Below are 15,166 nucleotides of genomic sequence, written 5' to 3'. Positions count from 1 at the left end.
ATTCATTTTAACAGGTTGTTTTTTGTTTTTTGTTTTTTTTTTAAGATTTATTTTTTAAAAATTATTTTTGTGGACTTGGGTATCCCGTGATGGCACCTGCTTTGAGAATCTGTAGCTGTATTTTGAGAATTGCCATTTGTCACAAGTTGCACCATTCTCTGTATGTTTACGTCCTTTGGACTGGCTTCTCCCAGGACTCTCAGTTATTTTGGTTTTTTTTTGTTTTTTTTTTTTTTGTGTACTGTACTATATTGTAAAAGGGATTTTAGCAGAGACTTTAGTCTTTGGGGTGAGAGGAGAATGGGATTCTAGGCTGTTTACTTTAGGTGGAGAATCCATCTTCAGAACTTCGGACTATTTTCCTTCAACTCCAATGTATAGAAAAACCAAACTACGACCTCAGAGCAGAGTATTAATGAAAAGCACAAAAAGGAACTTAAGTTCAGTGAGGGGAATCTTTTAAAAGAAATAAATAATAAGTTAAGGACATATTTTTCAAATTATGGCGTGCTGTCCAGCACCTTCTGTCTCTCCCTCCCACTCTTTATTAAATAGGCTTCTCTCTCTCTCTCCGTCCCCCTTCTATCTCCTCCTATGGCAGCTGCAATACATTGTGTTATTTTGGGGGGTAAATCTGGGTGCGCCTCTCCTCACGTGGGGGCTCTTCCCACTTCTAGGAAGGGGCTGGACTTGGACACTGTTACATTCTACAGTAGTCTCTCTCACTGTTTCCTATTCTCCTTTTCTTAGAAACCCCAAGTGATTTTATTAATGTGGGAGTGGAACAGACACTAAAAGTTATCCAGAATTTTTTTTGTGGTTATTTTTTTTTTTTTTTTTTTTTTCCTCCCCAGCGTAAAACGTTCTGTGTAACCTCCATTAAATTTGGTACAAAACCACTCGCCAGGGCTGTGGTGTCAGAAAAATAAAATATATTGTTTCTTACAAAGATGAACTGTCTTTTTTATCCAATCCAGTTGTTTCCTATGTGCATCGAATGGCTGGCAAGATGACTATTTGCTCTTTCCTATGATCACAGATAGTCTGGTGGCTAGGTGGGGCAAGCTGTGGCGGCTCGTAAAAATCAAGTCTGTAGGAGCCACGTGCTCTTTGCAAGGTGCTTCTGTTTGCTTACTCTTGAATGGAGCTTGGTTTTCCTTGGAGTGAGGCCTTATTTCTGAATGCCCTAGGGATGATGGTTACGATCTTTCCTTACTGGCAGTTCAAAGATAACGCCTGCTGTTTCTATTGCTTTCTCTTGGCAAGCACTTGCAGCTCTACAAGGTAGGTGGTTTCAGTTTTCCCAAAGCAGCAAAGTTCACCTGCTGAGCACTGGAGTCTTAGAGCTGTGCAGGGTGCTTGGGCTGTGTCCCCCTTGCCCCCTTCGCCCCCCAGGGGGCTTTGGATTGGGTAGCATCTCTGACTTCTGTCACTCGGAGGTTGAGATAGCAGGGAATGGATGAACTTAAATAACAAAGGTGAGAAAGAAGTTATCAGTGAGCAGATTTTTATCAAGATGGCCCTGCTGGGTAAATTATTGCTTTGCTGCAGTTGTCATCGATTGCTTCCTAATCCTGCCTTTTCATGCTTGCCTTCTGAGTTTCAGTGAGCAGGTTTTTGGGTTTTGTCTATGAGAAGCAAAGGACTGGATGCTAAACCAGGTCTGTGAGTTGAGCCCCACTGCTGGAGACAACTGGGATATATCAGATCTGTAGGGGAGGGAGCAGGCGCTCTGCAGCTCTCTGCTTGCCCTAGCACTGTACACTGTATATGGAACATGTAGTCTCTTCCTCTCACTTGTCCTTATTTGAAATTATTTAAATTAGTAGTTTCCTCAAAAGGCTGTCAATTTGTGTGAAACTTCACATGAGAATGAGCACCTTTAATATGCTTGTGTGTGAGGGTTTGTGAAAGTTGGCTGATGTTTAAAGGATGGAAAAAGAGTTTCTGTCCATGGCTGTTTTACCAAAGTTTAGTTGCTAGTGTTACAAAATGAATGAACCCACACACATCAGAAGGCACGCAGTCTTCAAAGCATTGTGTCGGCTGTTCCAAATTCACCTTTGTGCTGTCATGCAAATTTGAAATGATTTTGGGTGAGAATTACTCTTCTGACAACGTGTGGGATGTGTGTTGTGGTGCTTCCCTCTAACAAGACAAGTAGCGTGCCTGAAGCATGGGCTTGTCAAGATTTCAGACAGCTGACAATGACACAGTAAATGTTATTTCTGTACAGTGGAGTTACCTTTTCTTTAAATGGTTGCACAGTTCCTTTTTCAGGATCTTGGAAATTGTCATAGTGCAACTTTTATAAACAGTTCTGCTGCTGCCATGTTTGGCTGTTTTACCATGTTGAACAAGGCGAACTCGACTGTCATGGTAATAAGCAGAATTCTTCATTTCTTTTCTTTAATACGTCTTCCCCATTCTTTCCTATACATGTTGAGGTATTTTGAGTAGCAAAGGATATGAAATGACTGCATCAAAGGCCCTTAGCAAGTGAAAAGATGCATTTTTAAGATGTTAGGTAATTAAAGCTCCTTCTGCGTCCAACTTCGAATGTTGGCATTTGGTGTCTTAACAAGATTTTTCCTGCAGAAAATGCAAGAGGCTTGGCTTCTCCTGCATCACATAGGTCCCCTTAACCTCAGTGGCATTCCCAGCTACGAGATTCAAAGGCTTCAGCTGGATCCAGTTGGGAAAAAAAATATATATATAAAAAAAATAAATTGGTAGATGTGGACTGAGCTGCCCTGTTTTGTTCTGATCTCACTTTTTCCCCTTCTTAGCTCTCAAATGCAAAAGCTTTCTAGCTGCCAGCCTTGCATATTCACCTTAGGATGTAAGTTCAGGCTCTGCTCTCTCCTGCTTATTTTTAATAGTAGCTATGACTCAGCTCTGGTAGTCATGGTGCACTTGAAGAAGGATAATGGGGCTGCCATTTTTAGTTCCTCTCCTCCATCGATTTTTTTTTTTTTTTTTCTTCTTTTTTTTTAATTTCCAAATCCTCCTCCTCTACCTTTTGTTTGAAAGAATGAAATAGACTTTATTCATACATACTTGGCTGCTCTTCCTCTCTAGTAGCATGGGAGGAAACAGTCTGCTGTTCAAATTATCTCATCCCAGATGGCTGCGCAGCCGGAGCGCAGAGACTTAAAAGGTAAACCCAGCAGATGGTGAACTTCTGAAACGCAAAGTAAATGTGCCTGCTAAATCAAAAGTTTAAAATGTTTTAAATCTGTTTGTTTTAAAGTAGTAGACTGTTGTGAACAGGTCACCTGTGAAGTACGCTGGCGGTTTTAAGCACTGCCCAAATGAATTTGAGCTTTGTGCCTGTATTGTGGGTTAGCTAATCCACCAAAGGGTGTTACAAGCAATGTTCTAGACCAACTGGCTTAGTACCGACCTCCTAGTGGTACCCAATGGGTAATGTTTCAGAAAACAGACCAATGTGTGGAGATCTTCTTCAGTGTTGGTTGGGATTTGAGTGCTGGCTGTGCTTCTGGTATGTTGCACGGGTCCTGACTTGGGGTAGATGTGAGAAACTGACCCCTCCTAAGGAGGGTAAGAGGGTGCTTCACTGTATTGATTAGGTAGTAATCCTAAAGCTATCCCAAGATGTAAGTTTTGTGTTATGTAGCCTGTGTCATCATCCTGATGAGGTGACCTCTCGCTGAAAGATTTTCCTATTCTGAAGCAGTCCGTGTAGTTTCCAATTATTTCTGTTAATGCTCTTTGTTGTGATAGATGAGTAACACTGAGCTTTATTGTGTTAGTCATGTTTAAGATTAAAGCACATTATCTAGAGTGGATTTTTTTTTTTCAGGCCTTAAACTCCCAACTCAAACTGCTAGCTTTATTATGTTGGATTCGTTGACAAATATAGAATCCTGGAATCATTAACGTTGGAAAGACCTCTACAATCATCCAGTCCAGCCATCAATACATCACCACCATACCACTAAACCACGTCACTCAAAATATATTAAGCTCAATATCCCCTTGATCTTCATGTTCAGCCAGTAAGTCTTCAGTGCTTGTGGTCCTTCACTGAGTGATGTGGGTCCTCTCAACTTATTGCATAACCACGCTTTACACTCCTGGTTACTTTTGTTTGAGGCAGAGTGTGAGGCAGAAAAGCAGTGCTGTTTTGTTTGAGATGCTAGAAATCTTGAGAGCAGCTCAAGTTCATGAGGGAACCTGAGGCTGAACTCCGTTAGTTCACTTCAGCAGCACTCCTACTAACAGCCTTGGGGTAAGAAAGTTTCAGTTTTTTGTGTCCCATTAGTTTGGATTTGTCTTTTCTGGTTCTTGTGGAAAGTAGGCTATTCCATATAGATGCATTGGTTCTGGAGGGAACTTATCTCTCTCTCTCTCTCTTTCTCTCTCTCTCTCTCTCTCTCTGTATCTTCTTTATATATATACACACACACACACATATATACAATTTTACTATTTTTATTTATGTATTCATTTTCTCAGAAATGCCTCAGCTCTTCTGCAGTTTGGCACTTGCTAGCTGTTTCCTGTGATCTTTGAACCCTTCCACTGTCCCATCAATCCCACTTCCAAAATCAGTATTTAAATGTGCCTCCTTCCATGACAACTTTGGAGATGTTTGATGGGCTTTAGCCAATGTGCTGTCCAAGCAACTCTGTACCAAGGAGAAGGATAAGGCACAGTTTGGTGCAGAGGGTGGTGCAGAAATCTTTGAGACAAGTATGAATAACCTGTTCAGAGGTTCCTTCCTAGCTGCTGCCAAGATGTTGGCTTGTTTTTCTAAAATCCTTTGCTGTTGTAATAATGTATTTCAGTACATTTCAGTATGTTTTCCTGCATAGAGCAATTAGATTATTTTAATAGTGTGAATGCAATGCCCTCTAACAGTCATAGGAGCACTAGAATAGCTTGTGCTGCTGAATTCTGTTGATCTTGAGTGTGTTGCAGTTTCTGAGTGTTGCAACTGCATTTGCCACTCGATTTTGCTGGGATATGCTCTTGCCTCTTGTTTCAGAATGTGCATGAATTCCTGCTTTGCTTACCATCACAGCTCAAGCCTCCAGCAACGTTCCTTAATATCCCCCTTCTGAAGCAGTCCCTGTCTTGCAAATGGCTTCCAATCGTACACCTCGTGTTTCAGTCACCACTCTCCATATGCTTCATACCATGCCTACGAGAGAGCTTGATTAGAGCGGATCACGATGTTCTTAAGCAAGGCCATTGATTTTTATATAACAGTATTATGGTTTTAGGCTGTATAAAGAGCTCAGTGGAAAATAGCAATGTTTTGTTTGCTTTTTTGACAGCTTCTAATAGCAGTTCAGTGAGACCTCCAGCAACGTATTTAATACTCAAGTCATTTGTTCATTGTGCACGGTGTTAACAAGTAACTGTAGTGGGAGTAGCCTAAGGAAAGAGTAGCATTAAATCATCCACCCCACTCTTCCTGGGAGAAGGTACCCAAAGCAGTCACCTATCTGCCAGTGGTTCACTTTTAACGTTGCTGCAGTCTAAGTGAGAAGGGGTATTGCAGAACCAAAATGCTGCAGCACCACTTCAGTAACTGGTCCCCCTGTTTTAGCCTTTCCATATCTCCAAAAAAGTAGGATCCAAGTTTTATTTACTGAGAGAGAAATTTTGGCAACATAGTGGTCCTTGTACTGTCCTTTAGGAAAAACTGTCAGCATCACAGCTAGAAATACTTCTGTTGGCTATGCTGGTAATGCTCCTTTTTTAGCAAGTGCATTGTACGAGGGCTGCTCCAAAAATAATGCCTTCTGTTGTATTATGATATTAGAGGTAGATGTTGGTGATGTAGCAGCAAAGGTTGAACCTTCCCATCAATACTCCGTTACATGTTGTTTCTGCAGAACAGATGGTAGCAGAGGGGCAGTCTTACAAAATGGCATCTGATGTGGAAGTGCAGATGAAACAAAGGTGTGTCATTAAATTCCTTCATGTGGAAAAAATGGCACCTTTGGACATTCATCAATGCTTGCTGAATGTTTATGGAGGCAAAACAGTGGATGTGAGCACAGTGAGGTGGTGGATGGTGCGTTTCAGCAGTGGTGACAGTGACATGAAAGACAAGCCATACTCCAGACAGCCGTGCATAGCTGTCACACCATGAAATGAAGAGCATCTAAATCAGCTCATCCATATGAATCAGCAGATTATGACCAGGCAACTCTGCGCAGAGCTGAATGTTGGCTTAAATGCATTGGAAACAATGGTGCCAGTGTTGGAATATAAAAAAATTTGCAGCAGGTGGGTCCCACAAATTCTCACACAGGAACAGAAAGAACACCATATGTAAGTTTGTCAGGACCTGTTGAACCAATATGAGGCTGAAGGTGACAGTTTCATGGATTGCATCATTATTGGTCGTGAGACATGGTGTCACCACTATGAGCTGAAGTCGAAACAGCAGTCCACGGAATGGCAACTGTAAATTCTCCATCAAAGAAAAAGTGAAAGATGCAGCTCTCGGTGGCTATGGTGATGTGTGCTATCTTTTGGTACAGGAAAGGGGTGGATTTCCTGGAAGCCTGAGTAACCATCCAATCTGACATCTGTATTGTGATGCTGACTAAGCTGAAAGCTCTTAATTTCCTGAGTCAGGCCAGAGAAGAGGACAACTTTTCTTTTGCAATATGATAATTCCAAGTTGGAGGGCAATCTTGGCTGGACCATTCTACCACATCTCCCATATACTATGGATTTGGTGCCTCCTGACATCCAGCTGTTCGGGCCAATGACTGCGTGGGCAACATTTTCCTAGCCACAACATCATGATAGCAGCTGTGAAACACCGGGTCACCTCCTCTGCTGTGGATTTCTATGAGTGTGGTACGTTGGCTTTTGTTCATTGTTGGTGAAAATGCATAGCTAATGGTGGTGACTGTTGAGAAAGTGTTTTGTAGCTGAGGATTTGCTCTAACAAACAGTGCCATTATACTCCTTGTAGATGTTGTAGTTTCCATGGAAAAAAAAAAGTTGGAGGCATTACTTTTGGAGTGGCTTACATAGCTGCAACACTGCCCAAAGCTGAAGGCAGTAGCAGCTCCACAGACTTCTTTGTTTAAAGTGTATTTAACCAAGGTTCACCAAGAGTGCCTGTTCTTGTTCTTGGCACACTGTGTTTGTTTTGCATGTTCACTGCAGAATTTCTATAATTATAGGATTGCAAGGAAGAGCTCAGGAGACTTACTGTCCCTTTGGAGAGGTTTTGTGTGCACAAAAGTGCACTTGAGAAGATGAGGTAGCTAATGCTATGTGATTTGGGAGGTTCGTTTATCTGCAACGTGACAAGAAAGAGAAAGGCACAGGAGCTTCTGCAGCTCTTAATTCTGGTAGCACAAAGCAAGCTGGGCTTCATCTCACAATCCCAGCATATGACGAGCTGTTATGCTTTCATGCATTCCTACAGCTGCAGGGCAGTTCAAATAGGGCTCTTCTCTCCCTTGCTGTTTTCGGACTCTTGCTGCCTTTGTATGGCTGTCTCAGAAGTGAACTTGAGCCATTTTGTTATTCAGCGTCCTTCCTCTTGCTGCTAATGGTGAAATGTGACACTGTGCCACCCTGTGTCTGTCAGAAAAACTTCCCTCGTCTAAAATAGTTTTACAATAGGGAAAGTTGGCTGGCAAGAATACAAATAGTCAAGGATTCTGATGATATCAAACTATTTAATTTAAGACAACTGTTTACAAGTCACTTTGCTGATTCCCCTCTGTTTGAGAGCACAGGTTATTGTATTCCTCTGGACTGATTGAGTACTGTGAAAGAACTTTTAGAAATTCTTCTAGTGGGCAGAGGCCTGCTCTGCATCCTTTCACCACTTGCTCCTGCAAAGGCAAAGAGACAACATCATAGATCTCATGCACTGCTAGCGTCGTTGTTAATCCAAATGCATTCTGCAGCAGGGAAATAAACTGGTTGAAGCAAGTCCTTGTGTGAGGTTGCATCAGATCAATGGTCTGCTCAGTAGAAAAGATACTTGGCTACTATGGATGTGCTTTATGAGTCTTACTCTGTTATTTAGCTTGACAGCATGCTCAGAAGAAATCTTATTTCACGGCCTTACACAGATGTAGAGCAAAACCAAAAGCTCAGGATTTGTAAGGTGAGCTTCCTATGGGATCATACCTCTCCGTGGTAAGACACGCGAATGAACCACTCTTTGGACTGCCGGTGCCGATACAGTTCAAGGGTCACATCTGCAGCATAAGGGGGCCACTTGTGATCAAAGGTGCCCAGGGCCATCAGGAGAGGAATAAGGGTAACATCATGAGAAGCATACAGAATGAGCTTTCTGATAATTAAAAGAAAAAAAAAAAAGAGGAAAAAAAATCATCCTAAATGATTAGCTGTCTTTCTCCATGGATAGTCAGTATCGCTTATGCTTTTTCTAGCAGACAAGCACTCATTCTCTCTACCCACCCCCTGAACATCCTTCTGAACCAGTTTTTCACACTGACAGCAAGTCAGAATTTAGGATTAGAGGGAGAGATCTGCCCTGTACCTGGCCTTTTCAGCTGGAGATGAGGGATCTGCTGCTTCTGTAATGTTCTTCTGTAAGGTATAGAAAAGGAGACCAACACTCATCTGAAGAACTTCTCTATAAAAGAAGCAGAAATAAATCTACTAACTTTTTAACCTTCTAATTACTTAATTTCAAATGAACACTTGTAAACCTGCTTTTCTCTTACAAACTGATAATGTGTATTGAATGCAGCTAAGAACTACTGAATGTGATCCCTATGATTATGTTTTCTTTCAGCAGTTGCTTACTCACCACAGAGATTCCAATGTGATTGCAGGAAAGGGAGAAATGCTCACAAGATGTGGTATGCTAAAAGGAAGACCCAGAAACTCCTTGATGTTCTCTATCCTATTTTGTTTCCCTATCTTGTGATTCTGAAAGCATAGATTTTACTAGGGAAGCTACTTACTACAGTAGCTGACTCTAAAAGAACAACTGAAGTGTTGGGTGCCTTTGGGAGTAGGAATAAGAAGAAAGCTACTACTTTCTTTTTTTCTTTTTTAGTATTGTTGTCTCTGTAGCAGAGAGGAGCTCTTCAGATGACTTCTGTTGTGAAGAAACTGTCTAATTAATTAATACCTAAGTGGAAATGGGAGTATGACTGTGATTGTGGCTGTACTGGATATTATAGAATTGGGAGAAAACTCATTCAATACTTGAGATCTCTAATACAAGATAAGGAAAAGGCTAAGGCCAAGTGCCCTCCCTGAGAAGGCAGCCCTATGCCATCATCTGAGAAGAGCAGATGACTGTGGCAGCTGTGACAGATTCTGGAAAGCTGCTGCTAGGTTAGCAACTTCACCACCTTTACAAATGACTGTGAAGCAAGTAATTAATTGCATGTAGCAACAGGTCTTTTGCCAGTTGTTACATGTGTAGAGCTGGCATTACCTTCTCCCCTAGCATCAACACTTTGCAGCCCAGCTGTGCACGCGCCACCTCTGGAATAAATGTACCTGGTCAGAATTCAAATCATACTTGTGTGTCTGCAAGGACAGCCTTGCCTTGTGCAGCTTCAGCACCCAGGCTTGAAGCATTTCTCTTCTGCTTTTGCTTGTAACACAGGTTCACTGATGCCACTTTATCAACTGAACCATTCACTGCTTACCAGTGGCTTGCTCCTGTTTCCTGGACATTAATTCCTCCATGGCTGCCAGCAAAACAGGACCTAAATACACATCTTGCCTCCTCAGTATGGGCTCCTTTGTCCTAGATCATATTCCTGACTTGAGGCACTGAACTTGGTGTTGGGATGGCTGAGGCACAGACCTGATGAAAGGACAACAACCTCTGATAGGGAAACTGAGCAAACTGGAAAGTACTCTTCCTGTCTGCCACTGTAAGCTGGTACAGCTCATCCAACCTGGGGAACCTCAAACAAAGGCTAAGGCTGGAGGCACGAACAGAAGCTGTCACCTTGAACCGTCTTCCAGAACGAAAAGCACTGACTCTACGCATCGACGCTCGATAGTCTGCTGAAAGTCTTTCAGCACGGGGCAGCTTGGCAAACCGTGCACCTGGAAGGAAAGAAGGCAGCATAAGAACAGGTTTGCTCTTTTCCATGCCAATGCTGAATCCACATAAATGATCACCTTCAGAAAACAGCTGTTTGTATCACAGCATTTGTACTACTGTGCATGCTACAATTCTCACATGAGGTGTTCTAGTATGTCTTTTAAACACAGAGACTTGTTCTATGTACCAGAAGATTGGATGTCTTTTCTTGATGCTAGATGAAGAGAGTATAACAGGCCTTGAGCTAGTCAACTCGCAGCAAGACCACCAAGTCTAATTACCAATTACCAGTTGCTCCAGCAAAAAAAGTGTATTAAGAAGAGACACAAACATGCCCAGCTCTCTTCCAGAAGCAGAGACAATCTGGCTCAGGTGTAGTATGCTGGAACCACAATTAAGATGATCTTGTTAGGTGCTGACTATCAAAAAAAGGGACAACCCTGTGCAGTGGGGTAAACAAGGACCAACCACACTCTTAGATCTACTGCATTATGCTAGAAAAAAAAATACTGGATTTCAAGGTAAGAACATGAACATGGGAGATGCATCTAGAAGAAGGCTGACTCCGTTATCTTGCTTTTCAGAAAGACCAAACTGTTTCTACTAACTTCCTGAATTGCATAAAGAGGTACTGGGATACCCAATAGTATCAGTGAGAGTTGGCACCTCTATTATCTTCTCCATATGCCTGGGGTTAGGAAAAAAAAGATTGTTTCTTTATACAACAGTGCAACAGATCACCAGCTCACCTGCTCAGCATTAATGTTATCAAGGAGGAGAAAAAAATCCACAGACTCATCACCATCAACACCCATCTTCTTCTTAATTGTTTTTAAGTCCTCAGAGATAGCTGGCTGTAGCTGAGCATCCTTCAGCTTCTGCCTGTCAGGGAATTGGGGAAAAAAAAAAACAACAAATAAGCCAAAAGCTGTTCACACATCAGGCTTTTTATCTCTCAGTTTTTTTGTAACTCCCAGTCCAGTGGAGCTGTGTCCTATCAGTAAGGAGTAGATGCACCAGAGGAGACTGAAGGATTCCTGATGATGGGAGTCTCAGAGGCAGAGAGGACAGACACGATGTCAGCAGTTGGCATCTGCTCTCACAGAGACAGGGGAAGAAAAATTTAGATGAGATGTTAACATCTCCTACAGGAGGTTCCCATAAGCAAAGGCTGTGTATCATCAGTTAACAGATCTCATCATACCAGAAGATTGCAAGCCTATTATCTCTGGGGAACAGCCTTTAACTACCTCATGGAAGAAAAAAAAGGTAGAAGCTTTGAACAGATTTATTCATGCTGTGGGAAAAGAGAAATACCTAGAAAATCACTGGCAGCTTCAATTCTCCTCTCACTCTGCTAGAACCCACACGCCTCATTACATTGGTTTGAGCTATATTTTTAACTATTAGCACTGACTATACTTGAAGCTAAGTATACTGCAGATTTTTGTCTCTTACCCTTGTCTGCTGGGGGAGAGATTGGAAAGTTTGGTGCTTTTTTATTGTTTGCCTTTTTCTTTTTTTTTCTTTTTCTCCCCAGAAACATCTGTATTTTCTGCTTGAAATCAAAGGCACTAGAAGTTCTGGCATGGGGGACCTCTGGGCTGGGTCACTACTTCTTAATGCAGCTTAAAAAATCCATCTTGATGTGGTTGCAAAATGTGCAGTTAGTGAGATGGGGGAAAGAATGGGAGGATTTACACCTTACTCTCCTTTTGCACTGCTGGTATTACTAGCTGAGTCTGAATATACTTTGGCTTTTCTGAATAGCTTCAATGGATTTTCACCTTACCACTATCATGAACAACCTGTTGTCTGTAGTGTTGAGTGTTATACAATAAGCTTTTGCAAGTGAACTCTGAAAACCCTTAAGATATCCTGGGACAAAAATATGCTAATATACAATCCAACCAAATGGTGATATATTTGCCTTGTTGTCTGGTTTCCACCCCATGCCCAACCTGATATAAACATTTATGGAATACTTGATTCTGCAAACATGAGTGTTCTTTTTATGTAGGATGTTTCTTATTTTAATTCAATAGTTTTTGTTCAACGTGTCAAGGTGGAGTATATTTCAGTTTCTTGAAGGTATAAATGTGGCAGGAGAAGATTAATTTAAAAGGAGGCCCAGTGTGTTCGCACGTTAAAGTGTGTTAAAGGATGCAGATGACATTAATTCTGTCCCACAGCAATGCCACAGAACACATTAGCTGGTAATGAGTGTTTGCTAGTTGCAGGCTAAATTCAATTGGTCTTTCAAAAAAAAAAAGTCTGGGTTTTTTTGTTTTGTTCTGGTGCTACTGCTCACCTCATGTTTTAAACAGTTAGCTACGCATTCCCAATGGGCAGCAGGAAACGGAAAGAAAACATGCTGTTTTAAATTACTGTTGCTGAAATGAAACTGCAGTGAAATCATATGGGAGGGAGGTATGGCTGGCAATTACCTGGTCAAGCACTTCAGGCGCTGGCAGTTGTAGTAATTGGGGTAGAGGATTTCCGAGCTTGCTTCATCAGTGACAATGACAACAGGTCCTATGGAATAAGAAGGAAGACTGTGTGATTGCTAGTGTATGTGTCTTCAGACTCCTTTAATCACTCCCGCAGCCTTTGTGTTCAAGCCTACTCTTGTCAACTAGCAGTTCCCACTGAGCTATCACTAGCAACGCAATCTCCTGTGCTTGCTACTGCTCACTCAGCATTTATTTCCATAGTGCTATCTGCTGTGTACCTTGTAATATTTCCTAGTTGCATGTTCACTTTTTTTTTTTCTTCTTTTTTAGTGTTTGTTTGCATGTGTCAAAAATTAGTTTCTGTGTCATGAAGCGTACTGATCTCTGGCCAGGTCACTTTTGTTATTTGTTCCTGGAACTCAGTACAGAGAGAGCAGAGGTGAGATCTTAAAAATCCAGAGTGTATTTCTAGGACATACAGGTTAGTTGTCAACTATCAAGATACAGCTGAAAGTTACTCCAGATACTGAACTTGCAAAGGATCTTGGTACTCCTACTGCTGAGAGACTCTGAGCCTCAAAGTTTTTTCAGATGTGACAGTGCATCTTATAAACACTGGACCTGGAACTCTTTGCTTTCTTGATTCTGAAGTGCAGTTAATGCAAACCTCCTCAGTAGGTCTGAAATTGCAGCACTGATGGCAGCAGATCCAAGCACCAGCAGTAAGCTACACAAAGAAAGGGAGGCAAGTGACAAATCGATAAAGAAAGTACCAGAGATTGGGGAAAAGGGCCAGGGGCAAAGAGCTTACGAAGCAACAAGCAGGAGCCAGGGAGAGTCGGGAAGTGAGAGGTGTGTGCATCTAGGAAGACTGATAAAAGGAAAGATACTGGTCAGAAGTCTCCCTAACCTTCTTTTTGCTGTTGGTACAGCCCAGCTAGTAGGCATCGCGTAGATTCCAGGTTCCGGAAAATATTAGTGGAACGGATACTGAAAGAGAGAAAGCAGCGTGTGAGGTAGCACTTTCTCCTTCACGTGGCTGGAGCTGCAACCGGGGAGGACTTGCCGGAACTGAGGATTCAGCTTTCATCACAGCTTTAGAAACCTGTGCTTGGGTTTCATCTCACCCTGCTATACATACCTTAAAATACAGACACCTCTATCTTAGGTGCCATGTAACTTCCCTTCGAAGATGGTGGAGATGAAAAATGGCCACTTATCTGTAATTTTATCTCCCAGCACTAATGATGCAAGCAGCAGCTATGTGCTTCATCTCAACGAACTTTAGACTGTGCCCCAGAAACACCTGTTTCTCTTCACTCACCATAAAAGCGCGTAACGCCATTGCCTGTGGCTAACCCTAAGAGCGATGAATTTGTCCCTTGCATCCCTGCTAGGAACTGGGATGCTTTCTGTTCTGAGGGAGGTCTCACACGAGGCTCAGTGGAAAGTTTCCCTAGCACAGAGGTACTTGCAAGCAAAGGAAAGTCCAGAAAGGTACTAAGAAACTCACAAGACCTCAGAAGGCTTAAATGCTGGTGAGAGAAAGCTGGCTTCCTCTATGTAGCTCCTCCTCAGCCTTTCCCCCAGGGCAAACATCTGCTGCATCCCGACAGCGGTCAGCTGTCCGGCCAGCGCACCACCCTGCGCACAAAGAAGAGGAAGGGTCTCGCTGGAACATGCCAATAATACAGCAGTCTGCAGAGGGAATCCTGGAAGAGAGCCTCACCTTGAAAGCAGTTTTCCTGTAGCGTTCCTCATAGGGCGAGGGAGGCTGCGGGCCGCCACGGAGGTCGGTCACCGTGTAGTCCAGCTTGGTGTGAGCGGGCACCTCCAACAGACTGGGCGGCCACTCCACCTGCTTCGAAACAAACTGCTTCAGGGGAGCACGAGGGTTTCCAAGGGTCCTAAGCCAGCGCTGGACATCAATGCCCGTTGCCCGGCCGCTAACGCAGCGCAGTGCCGAACCGAGCCTTCGTTCTGCTGCCGGCCGCCTAACCTCAGCTAACTCTCGACTACATCACGTTTCTCCCAGATCAAAGAAGCGAACCGGCGCCTACAGCCGCCGCCCCAAGCCTCCTCACCGGCGAAGCCCCCGGGACGGGCCGCAGCGGAGTGCGGGCCCCGTGCCGGAACACCACTTGCACCAGCCGCAGCTCCAGCTCCCGTCGCTCCTCGCCCGCAGGGCCCTGCGCCGCCGCCGCCGCCCGCCGCCGCTGCGTCCACGCGGCCAGGCCGCCCAGCAAGCCCAGCCGCCAGCCCCAACCCATGGCGGCGGCACTGCCGGCACCGGACGGCTGGGGACGCGGAGGACGTCGGGAAGCAGAGTCCCCCGCGGGCAGCGCCCAGTAGGCGGGCGCGGCAGAGGACTACGACTCCCAGCGGGCACCGCGCCGCGCCGCCGGGAAACTGCTGTGCGCCTGCGTGGCTGCGGACTACAGCTCCCAGCGGGCACCGCTGTGTGCGGACGCAGGGAGGGGCGCGTGGGGAGGTTCCTGTCCCGCCTCAGGGGATGATGCGTGAGTTTGGGGCGGGCGGTAAATGGCTGTCCGGTGCTCCGTGGTTTGAGGTGGGGTTTGTAGGCTGAATAAGAGTGGCTGAAATCGTCCACTTGGCAGGCTCAGGGTTTCCTGCTTCAAGGATAGCCTGCTGGAAC

At 43.9% G+C, this 15,166-nt stretch overlaps 1 protein-coding gene across 2 annotated transcripts; it reads right to left on the bottom strand.

Moving 5' to 3' along the window:
* Positions 1-7,703: 7,703 nt before the first annotated feature.
* Positions 7,704-14,780, bottom strand: ACP6 (acid phosphatase 6, lysophosphatidic; the record flags this gene model as incomplete). 2 transcript variants are annotated; one of them, XM_079549210.1, is made up of 10 exons in its annotated part: positions 7,704-7,844; positions 8,146-8,311; positions 8,522-8,617; positions 9,959-10,059; positions 10,807-10,939; positions 12,505-12,592; positions 13,421-13,500; positions 14,024-14,154; positions 14,240-14,371; positions 14,595-14,780. In XM_079549210.1, the coding sequence occupies 10 exons, from the start codon at positions 14,778-14,780 to the stop codon at positions 7,704-7,706; spliced, it is 1,254 nt and encodes a 417-aa protein (XP_079405336.1). The 2 variants fall into 2 exon arrangements, with proteins under 2 accessions (XP_079405336.1, XP_079405337.1); XM_079549211.1 differs by having other exon boundaries at positions 14,240-14,368.
* Between the last annotated feature and the right edge of the window lie 386 nt (positions 14,781-15,166).

This window comes from Tetrao urogallus (genome assembly GCF_951394365.1).
Source record: "Tetrao urogallus genome assembly, chromosome: 1".
Lineage (NCBI taxonomy): Eukaryota > Metazoa > Chordata > Aves > Galliformes > Phasianidae > Tetrao > Tetrao urogallus.
This window is presented reverse-complemented; position numbering and strand designations above follow the sequence as displayed.